Source organism: Choloepus didactylus, chromosome 26, assembly GCF_015220235.1.
Source record: "Choloepus didactylus isolate mChoDid1 chromosome 26, mChoDid1.pri, whole genome shotgun sequence".
Classification (NCBI taxonomy): domain Eukaryota; kingdom Metazoa; phylum Chordata; class Mammalia; order Pilosa; family Megalonychidae; genus Choloepus; species Choloepus didactylus.
In genome coordinates, this window is record NC_051332.1 from 5,611,729 (window position 1) to 5,627,170 (window position 15,442).

At 39.0% G+C, this 15,442-nt stretch overlaps 1 protein-coding gene and 2 pseudogenes across 1 annotated transcript; 2 read left to right on the forward strand and 1 right to left on the reverse strand.

Moving 5' to 3' along the window:
• The first annotated feature begins 315 nt into the window (after nt 1–315).
• Nucleotides 316–15,103, forward strand: LOC119520698 (annotated as a pseudogene).
• On the reverse strand, nt 2,368–3,306 carry LOC119520826 (olfactory receptor 1030-like). Its single transcript, XM_037818726.1, has one exon. It carries the CDS (start codon nt 3,304–3,306, stop codon nt 2,368–2,370), a length of 939 nt encoding a protein of 312 aa, XP_037674654.1.
• On the forward strand, nt 9,346–10,356 carry LOC119520699 (annotated as a pseudogene).
• Nucleotides 15,104–15,442: the final 339 nt, after the last annotated feature.

Sequence of the window (15,442 nt, forward strand, 5' to 3'; positions counted from 1 at the left end):
CCCATCAGCATACGAATGGATAAGCAAAATGTGGTATATACATACGATTGAATGATTCAGCAATAAGAAAGAATGAAGTCCTGAAGTATGTGACAGCATGGATGAACCTTGAGGATATTATGTTCAGTGAAGTCAGACACAAAAGGACAAATATTGTATGATCTCACCAACGTGAACTAATTATATTAAATTCATAGAGTTAAAGTATAAGTATAGAATATAAGTTACTAGGAGATAGAATGAAGGTAGAGAATGGGGGAGTGGATGTTTAACGTGTACAGGAGTTTTAACTAGGTTTATTTTAAATGTTTGGAAATGGAGAGCAGTGATGGTAAAACAATTTGGTGTGTGTAATTCAACCATATTGAATTATGTTTGTGATTGGTTTTGAAAGGGGAAGTTTAGAGTCATGTGTGTCACACGAGGGAAATGTAGAGGATTAAACCTAGGGCTGTATGACACAGTGAACCCTGTGGTGGACGATGACTGTGACTGCTAGAAGAAATATAAAAAATATTCTTTTGTGAACTAAAACAAATATATCTCAGAATTACAAGGAGCTAATAATAGAGTGGTATATGGAAAAACATGCAGCTGTTGCAAACTTTGGGCTATAGCTAACAGTAATAGTTTAATATTTTTTCATCAATAACAACAAAAGGGCCGGGGCGGGACGAGTGACGTGACTGGCAGAATCGTTTCGTTGCGGGCCAACGTCCTTCAATCGTGGAGAGCAGCTCGGGCGGGAGCAATGAGCGCGTCAGGAAGGCGGGCAGGGCCACCGCCGGCGGAAAAGCAGCGGGTAGAGAGCGCAGGTCCGAGACCAACAAATGAGCGGCTCCCTGGGGACGCGGTTGCGGCCAGCCAGGCCCGGGCGTGCGGGCGGCGAGCTCGGGCGTTGGCGGCAACAGCGGATCGGCGGAGCAACTGGACTCGCTGGCGAGGAAGGACAAGGTGTTGATCTTCCTCAAGGGGACGCCAGAGCAGCCCCAGTGCGGCTTCAGCCACGCCATGGTGCGGATCCTGCGGCCGCAGGGCGTCAGCGAATACGCGGCGTACAGCGCGCTGGACGACCCCGAGCTCCGGCAAGGCATTAAAGACTATTCCAACTGGCCCGTCATACCGCGGGTGTAGCTCAATGGCGAGTTGGTGGTTCGCTGTGACATTGTTCTGCATATGCACCAGAACGTGGACCAGTGGAAGACCTGACAAAGCTAGGGATGCATTCCTTCCTTTTAGATGAAAAGAATACCAAGACTCAAAATGAGGATGGCACGGGTCCTCGCTGAGCAGAATGTTCCGCTCTCTGGAGAGGAATATTTTAGTGTAGAAGACTCAGTGCCAGAAAAGCCTTACTAATTTGGGGTTTCATCTTTAAGAAGACACTGCTTGCTCTAACCAATTCTTCAGGTGAGAAGTTGGATGATTTTAGTCTGGTATTTGGGCCAAGAATATTCTAAAGTGAATTATAACCTCCTCACTGTAATAATTCAATGTTGTAATATGATATTGCTGTAAACAAAATTTGTTCTTATATCGTCATTTACTCTTTACCTGATTCAGGAATAAATCTCGGAGCTTTTGAATCATCATCATTCATGGCTCCTCTGCAAGTGAGTCGGCCTGCAGAGATACGATATCTCCCCTCCCCAATTTTATAACTTTTTCTATTAAGGAAATAATGGACAAGAAAAAAACATTATAACTGGGATGATGTTATTTATTTATTTATTTATTTTAATAAGCTGCCAACTCGGTGATACTGTGAGTTCATTGCAAATAGCAGTAATCCTGTAAGGATTTTTGCGCCTGCAAATTTTGTTTTCCTGAATTGAGTGGTTGTTATGTTCTATTAAATTTGCCACAAAAACTGCCATCAAAAACAAAACAAAACAAAAAACCAAATTACCACACCAATGCTAGGTGCCATGTTTTGTTATATTTTGTTTTGTTTTTACTAATGGAAATATTCTATAATTGGTGTAGTGATGAAAAACAACTAAGTGATGTTGCTGAGAACAACTGATTGTATACTTTGGATGGATCGTATGTTATGAATATATATCTTAATTCGACTGTTTTAAAAGGCTTATGAGGAGGTGATTGTACTGAAAATGTTCCAAATGTGTTTTTAGAGAAATAGTATGAGATATACCCAAGATCTTCCTTGGTAGATAAACTGTATAAAAGAAGAAAAACACCTGCTATGTGTGGCAGATATCTGGAAACTAGGAAATTATTCAGTGCTATAAAATGTAATACATTCCATTGCAATATAATGTGGTAATTCTATCTTTATAACTTTCCACAAATATGACTCCTAAAAAATGGAATCTCCTGTTCTTTTTTGGTTCTAAAATGCCTTCCTTATTTCACGAAATATTTCTTTTGAATAAATTCTCTTATTGCTTTTTTAACATCTTTGTTCCTCAAGCTATAGATAAAAGGATTTAACATAGGACTCACAAAGATATAAAAAACAGCTACAATTTTCCCCTCTTCTACAGATGTCTCAGAAGGGGACCTCAAATACATGCAGAACAGAGTTCCATAAAAGATGGTGACAGACATCAGATGGGACCCACAGGTGGAGAAGGCTTTGTGCCTCCCCTCAGCTGAGTGGATGCCCAGGATAGCTGTGAAGATGAAAATATAAGAGATGAGGATGATGGTGAGAGAACAGGTAAGGTTGAAACCAGCCACCACAAACATGGCAGTTTCTTTGACGTAGGTATCTGAGCAGGCGAGGACTATGAGAGGTGGGTCCGCACAGTAAAAGTGGTTGATCTCATTGGGTCCACAGAAGGACAGATGAAGCATCAACATGGTCTGGGCCAGACCATTGGCAAAGCCATAAATATAGGGAGCAGCAACCAGAGAGAAGCAGGTACGTCTGGACATTTTACTCCCATATAACAAGGGTTTACAGATGGCCACATAGCGGTCATAAGCCATTACTGTAAGCACATAATAGTCAGTGATCACCAGGGAAATGAAAAAGTGGAATTGCATCAAACAACCAATGAAGGATATGGTTTTTCTCTTGGATAAGAAGTTTATTAGCATCTGAGGAGTGACAGTGGTGGAGTAACAGACGTCTACAAAGGAGAGGTGGGTGAGGAAGAAATACATTGGAGTGTCAAGTTTTGAGTCACTTCTGATTAACAAAATCATGGTCATATTGCCTATTACCGTGATAAGGTATATCACTAGAAATACCACAAAAAGGACAGGTTGCAACTCATCTCGATCTGTCAATCCCAGGAGAATAAACTCAGTCACAGGTGTGTAGTTTTTCTTTAACATTGTATTTTCTTGGCTTCTAATGAGGTCTAAAGAAAAGTAAATAAAATTCATTGCTATGTTGAATTTATCCATAACCCGCATCATGTCATCTAATACTTCTTCCTCTTCTGTCAAACATGGAATCATATGTGACATAAAGAAACAGCCTATTAAACAGTGATTTATAATTTAAAAATCTGAACTGATATAGATCTCCTTATGTATAAAGGGAGTCTTTCTTTTTTAACTGGCACCATTTCTGGAACTCTTTATGATACTGGTCCATTTACAATTCCTTGTACATATGGATGAAATCATTGATTTTCTTTGAAACTGTAATCCTTTTTTCTATAGTATCTAAAGTATTAGCCTGAATCTAACCTATGCCATGCCCAGCTGAATGGGCTTGGGCATATATGAAACGATTATATGATGTCTGTACACAACTGAATAGACTTGGTCATAAATGGAACTTATATATGTTTCCTATCCTTGTAGAACTGGATCTCCTTTCCCACCCCTCTGAACATCTTAACTGTTCCCTCACCCTCTAATGTTTGTCCATGTTCCCCACTTTAGACTACCTAAATTGACCCTCTTATCACCCAATCTTACTTAACTTTTAAGACAAGCTCATGATCTCACCAGTTTTATGTTATTTTCTGTGTGTGTGCTATATGGGGCAAAAATTGGTCCTTGGTGATGAAAGTAAATCTTACTGCTTTGATGTATAAAGCAGCAATATATTAACAGTCTCTAAACAAATACATATATGTATATGGGTATTTATGTTTATCTCTCTATGTAGAGAGAGACAAATATCTATACATTTAGAGATATGTAGAATTTCCGTAGGGGAGCAGGGGTGAATAGGTAAAAATGTGTAAAAAAAGGCTCTCTTCTGGGGTAGATTGACAAAAATAAAAGGTTGGGAAACATTGCCCCAGATAATAAATACTTGTAACTGTACCTCAGCCTACCTTCTTGCAAATTAATAAAAACACTATAATATGGATTCAAATTGTTATTTAAAACATTTACAAAGGCCATAGTCAAATAATAATGATATTAGTCAAACAATCAAGATGATACTTAAGATAACATGAAGTGCATCTCTGGACATTTAGCCAGGATGAAAGTAAGCAGAGAAATCATCATGGAAAAATCCACATCCTCCTTCAGTGGCACATAACAAGGTACAGCAATGCTATGCTCACTTTTTAAACAGATTTTCTGGCAATTTTGGAAACAGGTCACTTTGTAAGTTGCATGGTAAAACTGTCACTCAAATGTTATTCCATTGAGTTAATTACTGCATTCTGTAAATGAGGTCTTTGGACCCATTGACTAAGATAATAAGATGCAAGACAGGCTAAGTAATCAATGGATTCATAATTATTCTGAATTCTACTTTTTTAAACTCATAAGTTCAAACTGAATTTTTATAAGAATTGTCAAATAGACAACAATTCATTTAGTGCCAGAAAAATGTCATAGATTTATTGGACTTCAGTTCATGATTCCTCTTATTGTCTACTGTGTATGTCTCATGATTTACATAAGATGCCAGCCTGCTCATACCCCTTAGTCTAGCACAACACAAAGACAGGCAGATTTCCTTGCTATTTTTAATGTCTCTATCAAAATATTAATCAACAGTTAAAATAATTACTATCCCCAGTTATTCATTCTTGATTGTGAGAAAGTGAGGTAAGGCCAGTAAATGAACTTTTCAGATAATTTAACTGAGTACTTATGGTAATAATGTTCATTTAAGGAGCAGAACACAACATCCTATTTGGTGGGATCAGGACATCTCAGAGAGAAGCATTTGTAGGTAGACACAAGTGGCTGTAGGGTGCTGCAGATATTGTACTCCTAAAATTCACCTTCACCCTGAGGCTCTCTCATAAGTGTTTGATGCCACTGCTCAGTCCCCCAAAAGACTCTAGAAGATTGGTTTTCATCTTTAACAAGGTGGTGTCTCCTTTACATGTAGGCATGTTCAATTTAAATGGAAAAAAGAAAGTTAGATAGATAGATAATTAACTCAAAAGTGGCCAATTCATCATGAAGTCGTTACAGCATATTTCACAATATTACGCTTATAATTAAAAAGAGTAGCCTTGTTAACTCAGAAGAAATAAGATTATTACATTCCACTCCTTATTTTTCTTCATGAATCAACAGAGAATAAGAATGCTTAATTATTGAGAGTCAACCGAGTTTAACAGTTACTGGGAAATATTCTGTATCCATAATTTCTGGGTGGAAATCCCAGCTCCTCTAGTTTCCAGCTGTGTGACTTTGGAGAAAGTATTAATCTCTTTGCCTCAGTTTCCTCATTCATAAATGTAGTTCATAATAGCAACTCACTCCATGCAAGTGGGTTAATTCAGGTATATCTTTGTAAATATGCATGCTGTCTGGTAAGCACTTATTAAGTGGAAGCTACTATAATTTGGTGACAGAATCAGGTCTAGTTGGGAACAAAATTTCACATCCAAGTGTGAGGTCCTTATGGTCAAGGATTTTGTCTAATCTATAGCTGCAGCCTCGGCAGCACCTAGAACAGTGCTTTCCCAATTGCAGGTGGTAAATAATTGTGGATTGAATGTTCTTTTGTGTCTAGTTCCCCTTACATTATGTAAATATCATTCCACTGAAAATTTATAAATAATTGTACTCTTTAAGAATAGAGCATAATTGGCTTCTCATTTTAATAGAGGCATTTATTAATAGCATATGGATTTCAGGCTTTCATTCCACATTTACTCATTAAAGATTTATTTCTAGATTCTAAAATCAAAAATATATCTAATCCTACCTGAGGAAGGAGAGAGGTTTCCCAGAGACATCATGGATATGGAGAACCTGAAGTGTTTATAACCGAATTATCACATAAGGACCAAATCCCTAAGGTTCAATTATTTCTAGCAGAAAGTCATTCTCACTATAGGCACCCAATAAATTTTATTCTTCTGAGAATCCCAAACACATTGAGGTTATGATTTTTACCCACTCTCCATTATCATCAGGGAATTAAATCTCCTAAGAATGGTGAGGCAATAGGATTCATTAATTATTTTAATTTACACCTAAACATCTTGATATTGTTTGACTTGGGAAAACTTAAGTACTTTGGTTTATAATATTTAAGAAAGAATGGTATACAATATAAGGAGAAAGTTTTGGATTCTGAAAAGTCATTAGAAAATCAATCAATGTTTGGTAAACTTGTACTACCATTTACTGATTCCAAGCCTTGTAAAATATCCTTTTAATAGATATAATTATCCATTGGTATATTTCTACATAATTTAAGTGTGTGGGTGATTCTTCCCTAGCCCCTCCTAATTCTAGCCCAGATCTAATGTCTATTCTTCTCTCTCTTGCTTTGTACACCTGTAGTTTAACCCCTATGAGCCACAACAAAAGGGATCTTTGGTGACTAGTTTCCAACTGAGTTTGCCAGAGGGAAGCACCAACAGAATTTCAAAGGTGGGAAGGAAAGAGATGGAATTCAATGTCTTTTTCATTCTCTTCCAGATTCATTATGAAGTTGCTAGAATGACTGCACCCCTCCAAGGAGAACTCATGCTCAGGTGTATGTTGGGGATGAAGCTGGTAAGGGACCTTCCTCCTTCTTCCAGCTCCCATGGGGCTCTAGTGAGGTATCCACTCCCTTTGTCCCTTCAAGCCCATGGGTGGAAATTGCCCTCTGCATTTAACCTCCAGGTGCTCTAACTTCCTTGGTTGATTTCCTTAATTTTGCCCTATTCTCTGTCTTCTCATTAGTTCCTTTTCAGCTAAACCATCTGAGTGGAACTTAGTTCTGTGTCACTGACTCAGGCCAATGCAGTGCATAATAGATACTCAATAAAAATGGCAGCATTTGCAGCAATAATGACTATCATGATGAACATTATGTTTTTTTATCATTTGGGATATTTCTGGGCCCACCATTGTTGAAGTTTAAAGAAGCCATTAAATGATAACCCTGTTGGGATCCTGAATTAATTGAAGTTTACACCTAAGAATCACATACTAAAATTACTAGTGGTACTGCAGATAAACTTGAATTTGAGAATGTGGCTTAGACATATGCTTTATTCCTTCTTTCCTTTGACTTGATGAAATCACTCAGACATAGTAGAGCAGCTCTACAAACTCTTGCATCCTCCTTCCCTTTCCAGAAGCATGAACAGCCTCGGTCACCTAGAGGAGAAAACGACATTTTGGTTCAAGCATGGCAGCTGCTATGACCCTTTCCGTGATGTCATCAATCTGTATTCACCCTACTGAGGGAGGGGCAGGGGGGTTGTAGGGAACAGAATCCAAAATGTTTTCAAAAATCTTTCCCTCTAATGTCATTTAAACTTTTCCCTCAATCCTTTCTAACCTGCCTGGTACCCACATGTTGAAACATGTGTGCCAGTTTGGATATATTATGTCCCCCCAAAAGCCATATTCTTTAAATGCAATGTTCTCTTAGAGACATATTAGTGTTGATTAGGTTGGAGTCTTTTATTGAGTGTTTCTGTGGAGATGTGACTCAATCAACTGCGGTGTGAAAAGTTTTATTATATCATTTCTGTGGAGATATGGATCTTGTCTATTCAGGATGGATCTTGATTTAATCACTGGAGTCCCATAAAAAAGCTCACAAAAAGAAGGAGCTCAGAGCAGCTGAGACAGATATTTTGGAGAGAAACTAAGAGCTGACACTGATGCTGGCACTTGGAGATGCTTGGAGATGTTTGGAGATGCTAGTCCAGAGTTTGCTCAAGAGAAGCTAATAGAGGACCCTGACACTTAGATGCACAGGAGCTGAAGAAGCTAAGAGAGGCCCAGAGACATTTTGGAGAAAGTCATTTTGAAACACAACCTCGGAGGAAAGGAACAGCAGATGCCGGCCACGTGCCTTCCCAGCTGACATTGGTGTTCCAGATGCCATTGGTCATTCTTCAGTGAAGGTATCACCTTGTTGATACCTTAGTTTGGACACTTTTATGGCCTCAGGACTGTAAATAGATAACTTAATAAATCCCTTTTACAAAAGCCGATCCGTATCTGGTATTTTGCATAATGGCAGCATTAGCAAACTGGACTAGTCAGTAACATGACAATTTATGTTTTAAAGAGAACGTCTATTGTTGATCACAAATTTTGAAGTGTGGAAGAAGGGAGAACTTAGCAATAGCCTAAGCTAGAGATGATTTTATCTTAGACACATTGGTAGCAGAAGAAGTGTTGATGAGTGATTTTCAGATACATTAGAAAATTTTTTGAGGGTAGAGCTGACAAGTTCTCCTAATGGTTTGGATATAAGGTCTATAGGGAAGGGATTGAGATGAATGAGGCTTTTGGGAGATAAGAGAAGAGTTGTGAGATAAAATATAGAAAATAAATGAAGAAACAGTCCAGGTTTTCAGTTGTTAATCTGGTAGGAAGTTGCTGGGAAGCCAGCACACACAGGGACTGGACAGATTCATTACTGCTGGAGAGAAAGTCAGAAATGGGAAAGAGACTGAATAAGTGTGAATGTATATAGAACAAAGAGCTGAGACATAGAGACTAATGGCCCTCAAGAAGTATATGCTCCCAACTTTAAGTTAAACCAATTTAAAAGAGGTTTCCCTTTGATGGCAATGAAGCCAAGTTGATTCAGAGTCATCCATTTGCCCCTTTCCTCAAGCATTTCTGTAATGATCTCACTACAGTTTGAAAATCAGGAGCCCAGATTCCATGGCTTATTGGGGATGCTAATGGGCTAAGTCAAACCCAATATGTGCTAGCAGCGTTAAGCTGGGAACTGCAAAACAGCCTGCATAATATGGTGCACATACCTCAAAATCTCTTTCTCAAATGTTATTGCCCACCTGGATCTGCACCTCAAACCTTCGTGACACCTATTGTAATTCCTCCATCTCTGAGGGAATTCATTTAAACTATCTCCTTTCAAAACCAGTGTGCTTTAATACTCATTGATTTTGGCTATTCTTGAGCAGCGTATAACTAATATCTAGCAAATTCTTCTCTTATTAGAGAATCTAATAGATGAAGGGAATTCCAAAACACAATGTCACTGAAGCAACTGAGTTTTTTCTTTTGCGGTTGACCAGGCAGCCAGAGCTGCAGTCCATCCTTTTTGTGGTGTTTCTTCTGATTTACCTCATTACTCTGACTGGAAACTTTGGGATGATTTTCATGATCAGAGTCACTCCCTGGCTGCAACCCCCCATGTACTTTTTCCTCACCCATTTGGCCTGTGTGGATATGTTTTACCCCACTAACGTGTCTCCTCAGATGCTTGTTAACTTCTTCTCTGAGAAAAAAAATCATTTCCTATGCTGAGTGTTTGACACAGTGTTTTGTTTTGTGACCCTACTCCTTACTGAGTATTACATGCTAGGTGCCATGGCCTATGACCGTTATGTGGCCATCTGCAATCCCCTGCAGTATAGCAGTTGAATGTCCAGGCCAGTTTGCATCTGCCTGGTCACCTCCCTTACCTGTGGGGTTCCATGGTGGGTACAATGCAGGTAATATTGACCTCCCACCTGTCTTTTTGTGGACCCAATACTATCAACCATTTCTACTGTGCTGACCCACCCCCTTTATGTTGACATGCTCTGACACTTACATAAAGCAAACCGCCTTGTTTGTGTCAGTGGGGATCAACCTTACATGTTCCCTGTTTATCATCCTCATTTCATACATTTTCAGTTTTATCACCATTGTGAGGATCCGTTCCAGTGAGGGGCAGTGCAAAGCCATTTCCACCTGTGCCTTTCTCCTGACAGCTGTCACTGTTTTTTATGGGTGGGTCCCTAATGTGCTTTATCTGAGACTAGTGAAGGAGCAGTGGAACAGGGAAATATGTGGCAGTGTTTCACATTTTTGTGACTTCCACACTGAACATCCATTTATCTACAGTCTGAGGCATAAGGATATGAAACATGTTTTGAACACAGTGTTCATGAGAAACCTTGGTAAAATGGAGAAAAGTCCAATTTGTATAGTCTCCCAATAAAAAGAAATCTCAAACACAATCAAAAAGTGTCTTCCCGCTTGGATCTACTGAAAGCTGTTCTCTGGAACAGTGATAATAATATCTTTCATATATGCATAGCTTGGGACCGAGTGAAACACAAATGGAAATAATGTGAAATGAGGATTGATAGGAAACACAATAGCAAAAATCGATTTACGATAAAGCAGGGTCATATTTTCAGTCTTTCTCAACAATTCATTTGTTAACAAATAAGTCCTATTTTTTACACCCTTGGCTGTCATCATTAAGTATCTATGATCTACTTTCACCAGCAAAGTGATTTGCAAATTTTTGCTGAATGAGAAAATTAATGACATAACAGCTTCCTTTGATGAAAGCAGATTTTCTTATTAAAAGAAATTCATATTTATAATTGCTGATTTTTTCCTCACTACACCTTTAGTGTATTTCTGATGTCAACTTATCATGAATTTAAAACTGTATTTATTTTATTATTTCAACAATATACCTATTCATTTATATGCATTTATGACATAATGGTTTGTTTCAATATTTTTCTTTAATCAAAAGAGATATCTTACTTGAGATTCCATTTATAAGTTCTAAGTTTTCTTTCTCCTTGTGGAGGTTTGTGCCAGTTTGAATGTATTGTGTCCCCCAAATGCCATTATCTTTGTGGTCTTGTGGGACAGACGTTTTGGTGCTGGTTAGATTTGCTCGGAATGTGCCCCACCCAGCTGTGGGTGGTGACTTTGGTGGGATACTCCCATGGAGGCGTGGTCCCACCCATTTGGGGTGGGCCTTGATCAGTGGAGCCATATAAACGTGCTGACTCAGAGATGGAACGGAGTGCACCTGTGAGTGATGTTTTGAAGAAGAGCAAGCTTGCTAGAGAGGAATGTCCTGGGAGAAAGCCATTTTGAAACCAGAACTTTGGAGCAGACGCCAGCCACGTGCCTTCCCAGCTAACAGAGGTTTTCCGGACGCCATTGGCCATCCTCCAGTGAAGGTACCCGATTACTGATGTGTTACTTTAGATACTTTATGGCCTTAAGACTGTAACTGTGTAGACAAATAAACCCCCTTTTTATAAAAGCCAGTCCATCTCTGGTGTTTTGCATTCTGAAGCATTAGCAAACTAGAACAGATTTTGGTACCAGAGAAGTGGGGTGCTTTTGCTGCTGAGTTTGCAAATACCAAACATGTTGGAATGGCTTTTTAAATGGATAATGGGGAGTTTCTGGAAGAATTGGGAGGAGCTTGATAGAAAAGGCCAAAACTGCTTTAAAGAGACTGTTTGTGGAAATATGGACTCTAAAGATACTTCTGATGAGGTCTTGAACAGACATGATGAATGTGTTGTTGCAAACTGGAAGAAAGGCGAACCTTGTTTTAAAGTGGCAGAGAATTTGGCAAAATTGAGTCCTGGTGTCAGATGGAAGGAAGAATTTGAAAATGACAACCTGGAATACTTAGCTGAGATCATCTCCAGGCTACATGTGGAGGATGTAGCCTGGCTTCTTCTTGCAGCTTATAGTAAAATGCGAGCAGAGAGAGATAAACTTAGAACTGAACTCTTGGGTTCAAAGAAACCAGAAGCTGATGGCTTGGAAAATTACGAGCTTCCAGGGGGTGGAATTCCAGAAGCTACAGCTCAACGTGAGGATATAACCAAACATGGAACCCAGCCGCCATTTCAGTACAAGCCAAGATTGGAAAAGGAGTTAAGCAGAAAGGATTTGTGGAAAGTCCTATTGTCTGATGGCTTTGACCCCTGCGTGCTTCATGCAAAGCCAACAGAATTTTTGCGAGATCTTTATAGACAGAGCCATTGCCAGTCTGGACTGGAGGAGACAGACAAGGAACAAACGGAAGGAAAAATTTCTTCAAAGACAGAGCCATGGAGGTTGAGGTCTGGAGTCAGGAGGTCTTGGGCTGGGAGAGCGGAGCAGCCCACATGCATGGAAAGGGTGAGTTTGCCCTGGAGGTCGAGGGCTGGCTTTCCACCTCGATGCTCTGGAAGAGTTTTGCCACCCGAGGTCCCAAAGAGGTTGGAGCACATTCCCAGGAAATTGGGGAGAGCCTGGCTGCCACCCCACTGTTCTGAAGGGGTTGAGTGTGTGTCCCGGAGATGGAAGGGAATCCGGGAGCTGCCCCGATGTTTGAGGAGGGTGGGGCCAAGAAAGTGGTCTCCCCAATGTGTGGAAATGTTGGAGCACTCACCTAAGCATTTGGAGAGGAAAGGGCTGCCGAAAAGGCCCTTAGGAAGGGTTAGACTCCCACTCTCTCAAGCCCCAAGGATGCCACGTTGTTCTGTTAATGACTCTCAGACTTTGAAATCTAATGGAGTTTGTCCTGCAGGTTTTAAGAACTGTTTTGGTCCTGTTAACCCTGTTTTCCTTACTGTTTCTCCTTATGGCAATGGAAATGTTTATCCTATGAATGTCCCTCCTTTGTATATTGGAAGCAGATAACTTGTTCTAAGTCCACAGATCCAAGCTAAAGGAAAAGTATGCCTTAGGACTGACCACGCCTATATTTGATTTTGATGGGATTTTGTACTTAACTTTTGTTACTGAAATGGTTTAAGTTTTTGTGATATTGTGATGAAATGAATGTATTTTGTATTTGGAAAGATAATGTCATTTTGGGGTCCAGGGGGTGGAATATGCCAGTTTGAATGTATTGTGTCCCCCAAATGCCATTATCTTTGTGGTCTTGTGGGACAGACGTTTTGGTGCTGGTTAGATTTGCTCGGAATGTGCCCCACCCAGCTGTGGGTGGTGACTTTGGTGGGATACTCCCATGGAGGCGTGGTCCCACCCATTTGGGGTGGGCCTTGATCAGTGGAGCCATATAAACGTGCTGACTCAGAGATGGAACGGAGTGCAGCTGTGAGTGATGTTTTGAAGAAGAGCAAGCTTGCTAGAGAGGAATGTCCTGGGAGAAAGCCATTTTGAAACCAGAACTTTGGAGCAGACGCCAGCCACGTGCCTTCCCAGCTAACAGAGGTTTTCCGGACGCCATTGGCCATCCTCCAGTGAAGGTACCCGATTACTGATGTGTTACTTTGGATACTTTATGGCCTTAAGACTGTAACTGTATAGCCAAATAAACCCCCTTTTTATAAAAGCCAGTCCATCTCTGGTGTTTTGCATTCTGAAGCATTAGCAAACTAGAACAAGGTTTATAATATTTTGTTCCTACAATATCTTTAACAACTACTTGTATTTTTTAAAGTTTTACTTTACATATGATCTTTCAATTCTTCTCTACCCACATACAATTTTAACCCAATGACTTCTCTAGTAGGCATGAAAATTTTGTTTTAGTGTTTCATATTTATATATAATATAAATATATTTAATATAAGCATAACTTGAAACTAATGTTTTCTTAAGGGAATAATATAACTCAGTGTTTATATGCCATATTTTATTCACCATTAACACTTAGTTTTGTTTACTTTTACTCTGTAGGAAAACCTCATAAATACAAGCTATTGCTTCTGTATCAGGTATTGTACTAAAACAGATTTCCACAGCCTTCTACTTACATATTTATATTGCTTTTTACATAACCAGCAAATATGTACCCAAGTTTCACTATATCCTCAAAAGCATTGGTTTTTCATTTTTCTTTTGTGTGCATCAATTAAATAGATATAACCAATTCAGAAGCCATTCATCCATCAGATAAAATGTATTTGAACTCAAGTTTCACAGCTTTCTCTTCTTCCTAATAACATGATACACTACTATGATGGTGATGTTTAAGCTCAGGAAAAAAATATTTTCTGGAACTTTCTTCTTGGAAGTATACTTCTGTATGAAAGTAAGGTTTGGTGTTACATCCAGGAGGTTGTAGATAGTGTTATTGACAATGATTTACCCCCCACACACAAATAGACAAAAAATCCTATGTTTCCCCTTGAAGAATTTCAAACTATTAAGGAGTAAAATAAAATTAAGGGAAAATAATTGGAGTTAAGTCATAAGAAACCTAAGTAACCATCCAGTTCAATAACTAATATGGAACCAGTTTTTAACTCCCCAATTTTTTGTAGTCTCATATTAAGGGGCCAGTATTTACAAATAAGTTCCATTTATTATATATCCTAGTATCTGGACTTCTGTGCAGTTTTTGTTCATTTATTTTTGTTGCTTATCAAAGCAGTAACTGTTCATTATGGAAAATGTGTACATGGATATAAAAAAGAAGTTGTATTTATCATTAATACTACTATCTTACAAGGTTGACCATAATATATGTTTATATTTGTAACATATTATCTTCATAAAATCGTAGGTAAAATTAGTTTTCATTTCTTTGCCTGGGAACTTCAGTAACATAATTTAATAAGTGACATTTTAATCCAAAAATGCATCACCCAGTATTCAGATAGTCCTTTCTGATCACAACCATACAACCATCACATCCTTATGAGGTTATTAGTCATTTAGAGCTAACTTCTATGTATTCAGTTCAAGCTTGTGCCTTGCCAGTTATTGCATGCAGGTTGTCTTGACATTGTACCAAGAGCTGTGCAAAGAGTAACTCATTTCTTGTATGCACAGTTTTTGATTAACAGAGTACCATGCAAAGTGAGGACTTACTGTATTTTTTATATAACTTGATTCTTTTCTTTCGGTTATAAAATAACACTACTTGAAAATCTTCAACCAATTTTCTCATTGTGTCTTCAGCAGATTCTTAAAATCAGAATACTTGATTAAAGTGTACAAACATTTGAAGTCTCATTAAAACATTATGTTGTAAGAAGATGAAGGAATAGACAGGAGTGGAAGCTAGTTTGTTCCCCCGGAACAACTAATAAACAACCAGGAACAGCTAGTAAACAATCTGGAAAAACTGCAGGGGGACAAATGTGACTGTCCATTCATCATACAACAACTTGAACTGGGAGGAATGCCTGAGATCGCAGCATCAAATCTGTAAGTAAAAACTGCAGATCCAAGCTGGGAACCCCCTCCCCCCACAGCCTGAACTGCAAAGCCTCCCAGTGCTGGAGAACAGCTCTCTTCCAGTAAGGGAATATAGCTCAGCTGAGCTCCAACTGGGGTTTTAATTAACAAGCCTGGACTGCTCATACGAGCTACAAATCCTCAACAAGCAGAC

What these genes read in the sequence shown, in the direction of transcription:
- LOC119520826 (XM_037818726.1), bottom strand. Translation starts at nt 3,306, where the DNA reads ATGTTAAAGAAAAACTACACACCTGTGACTGAGTTTATTCTCCTGGGA.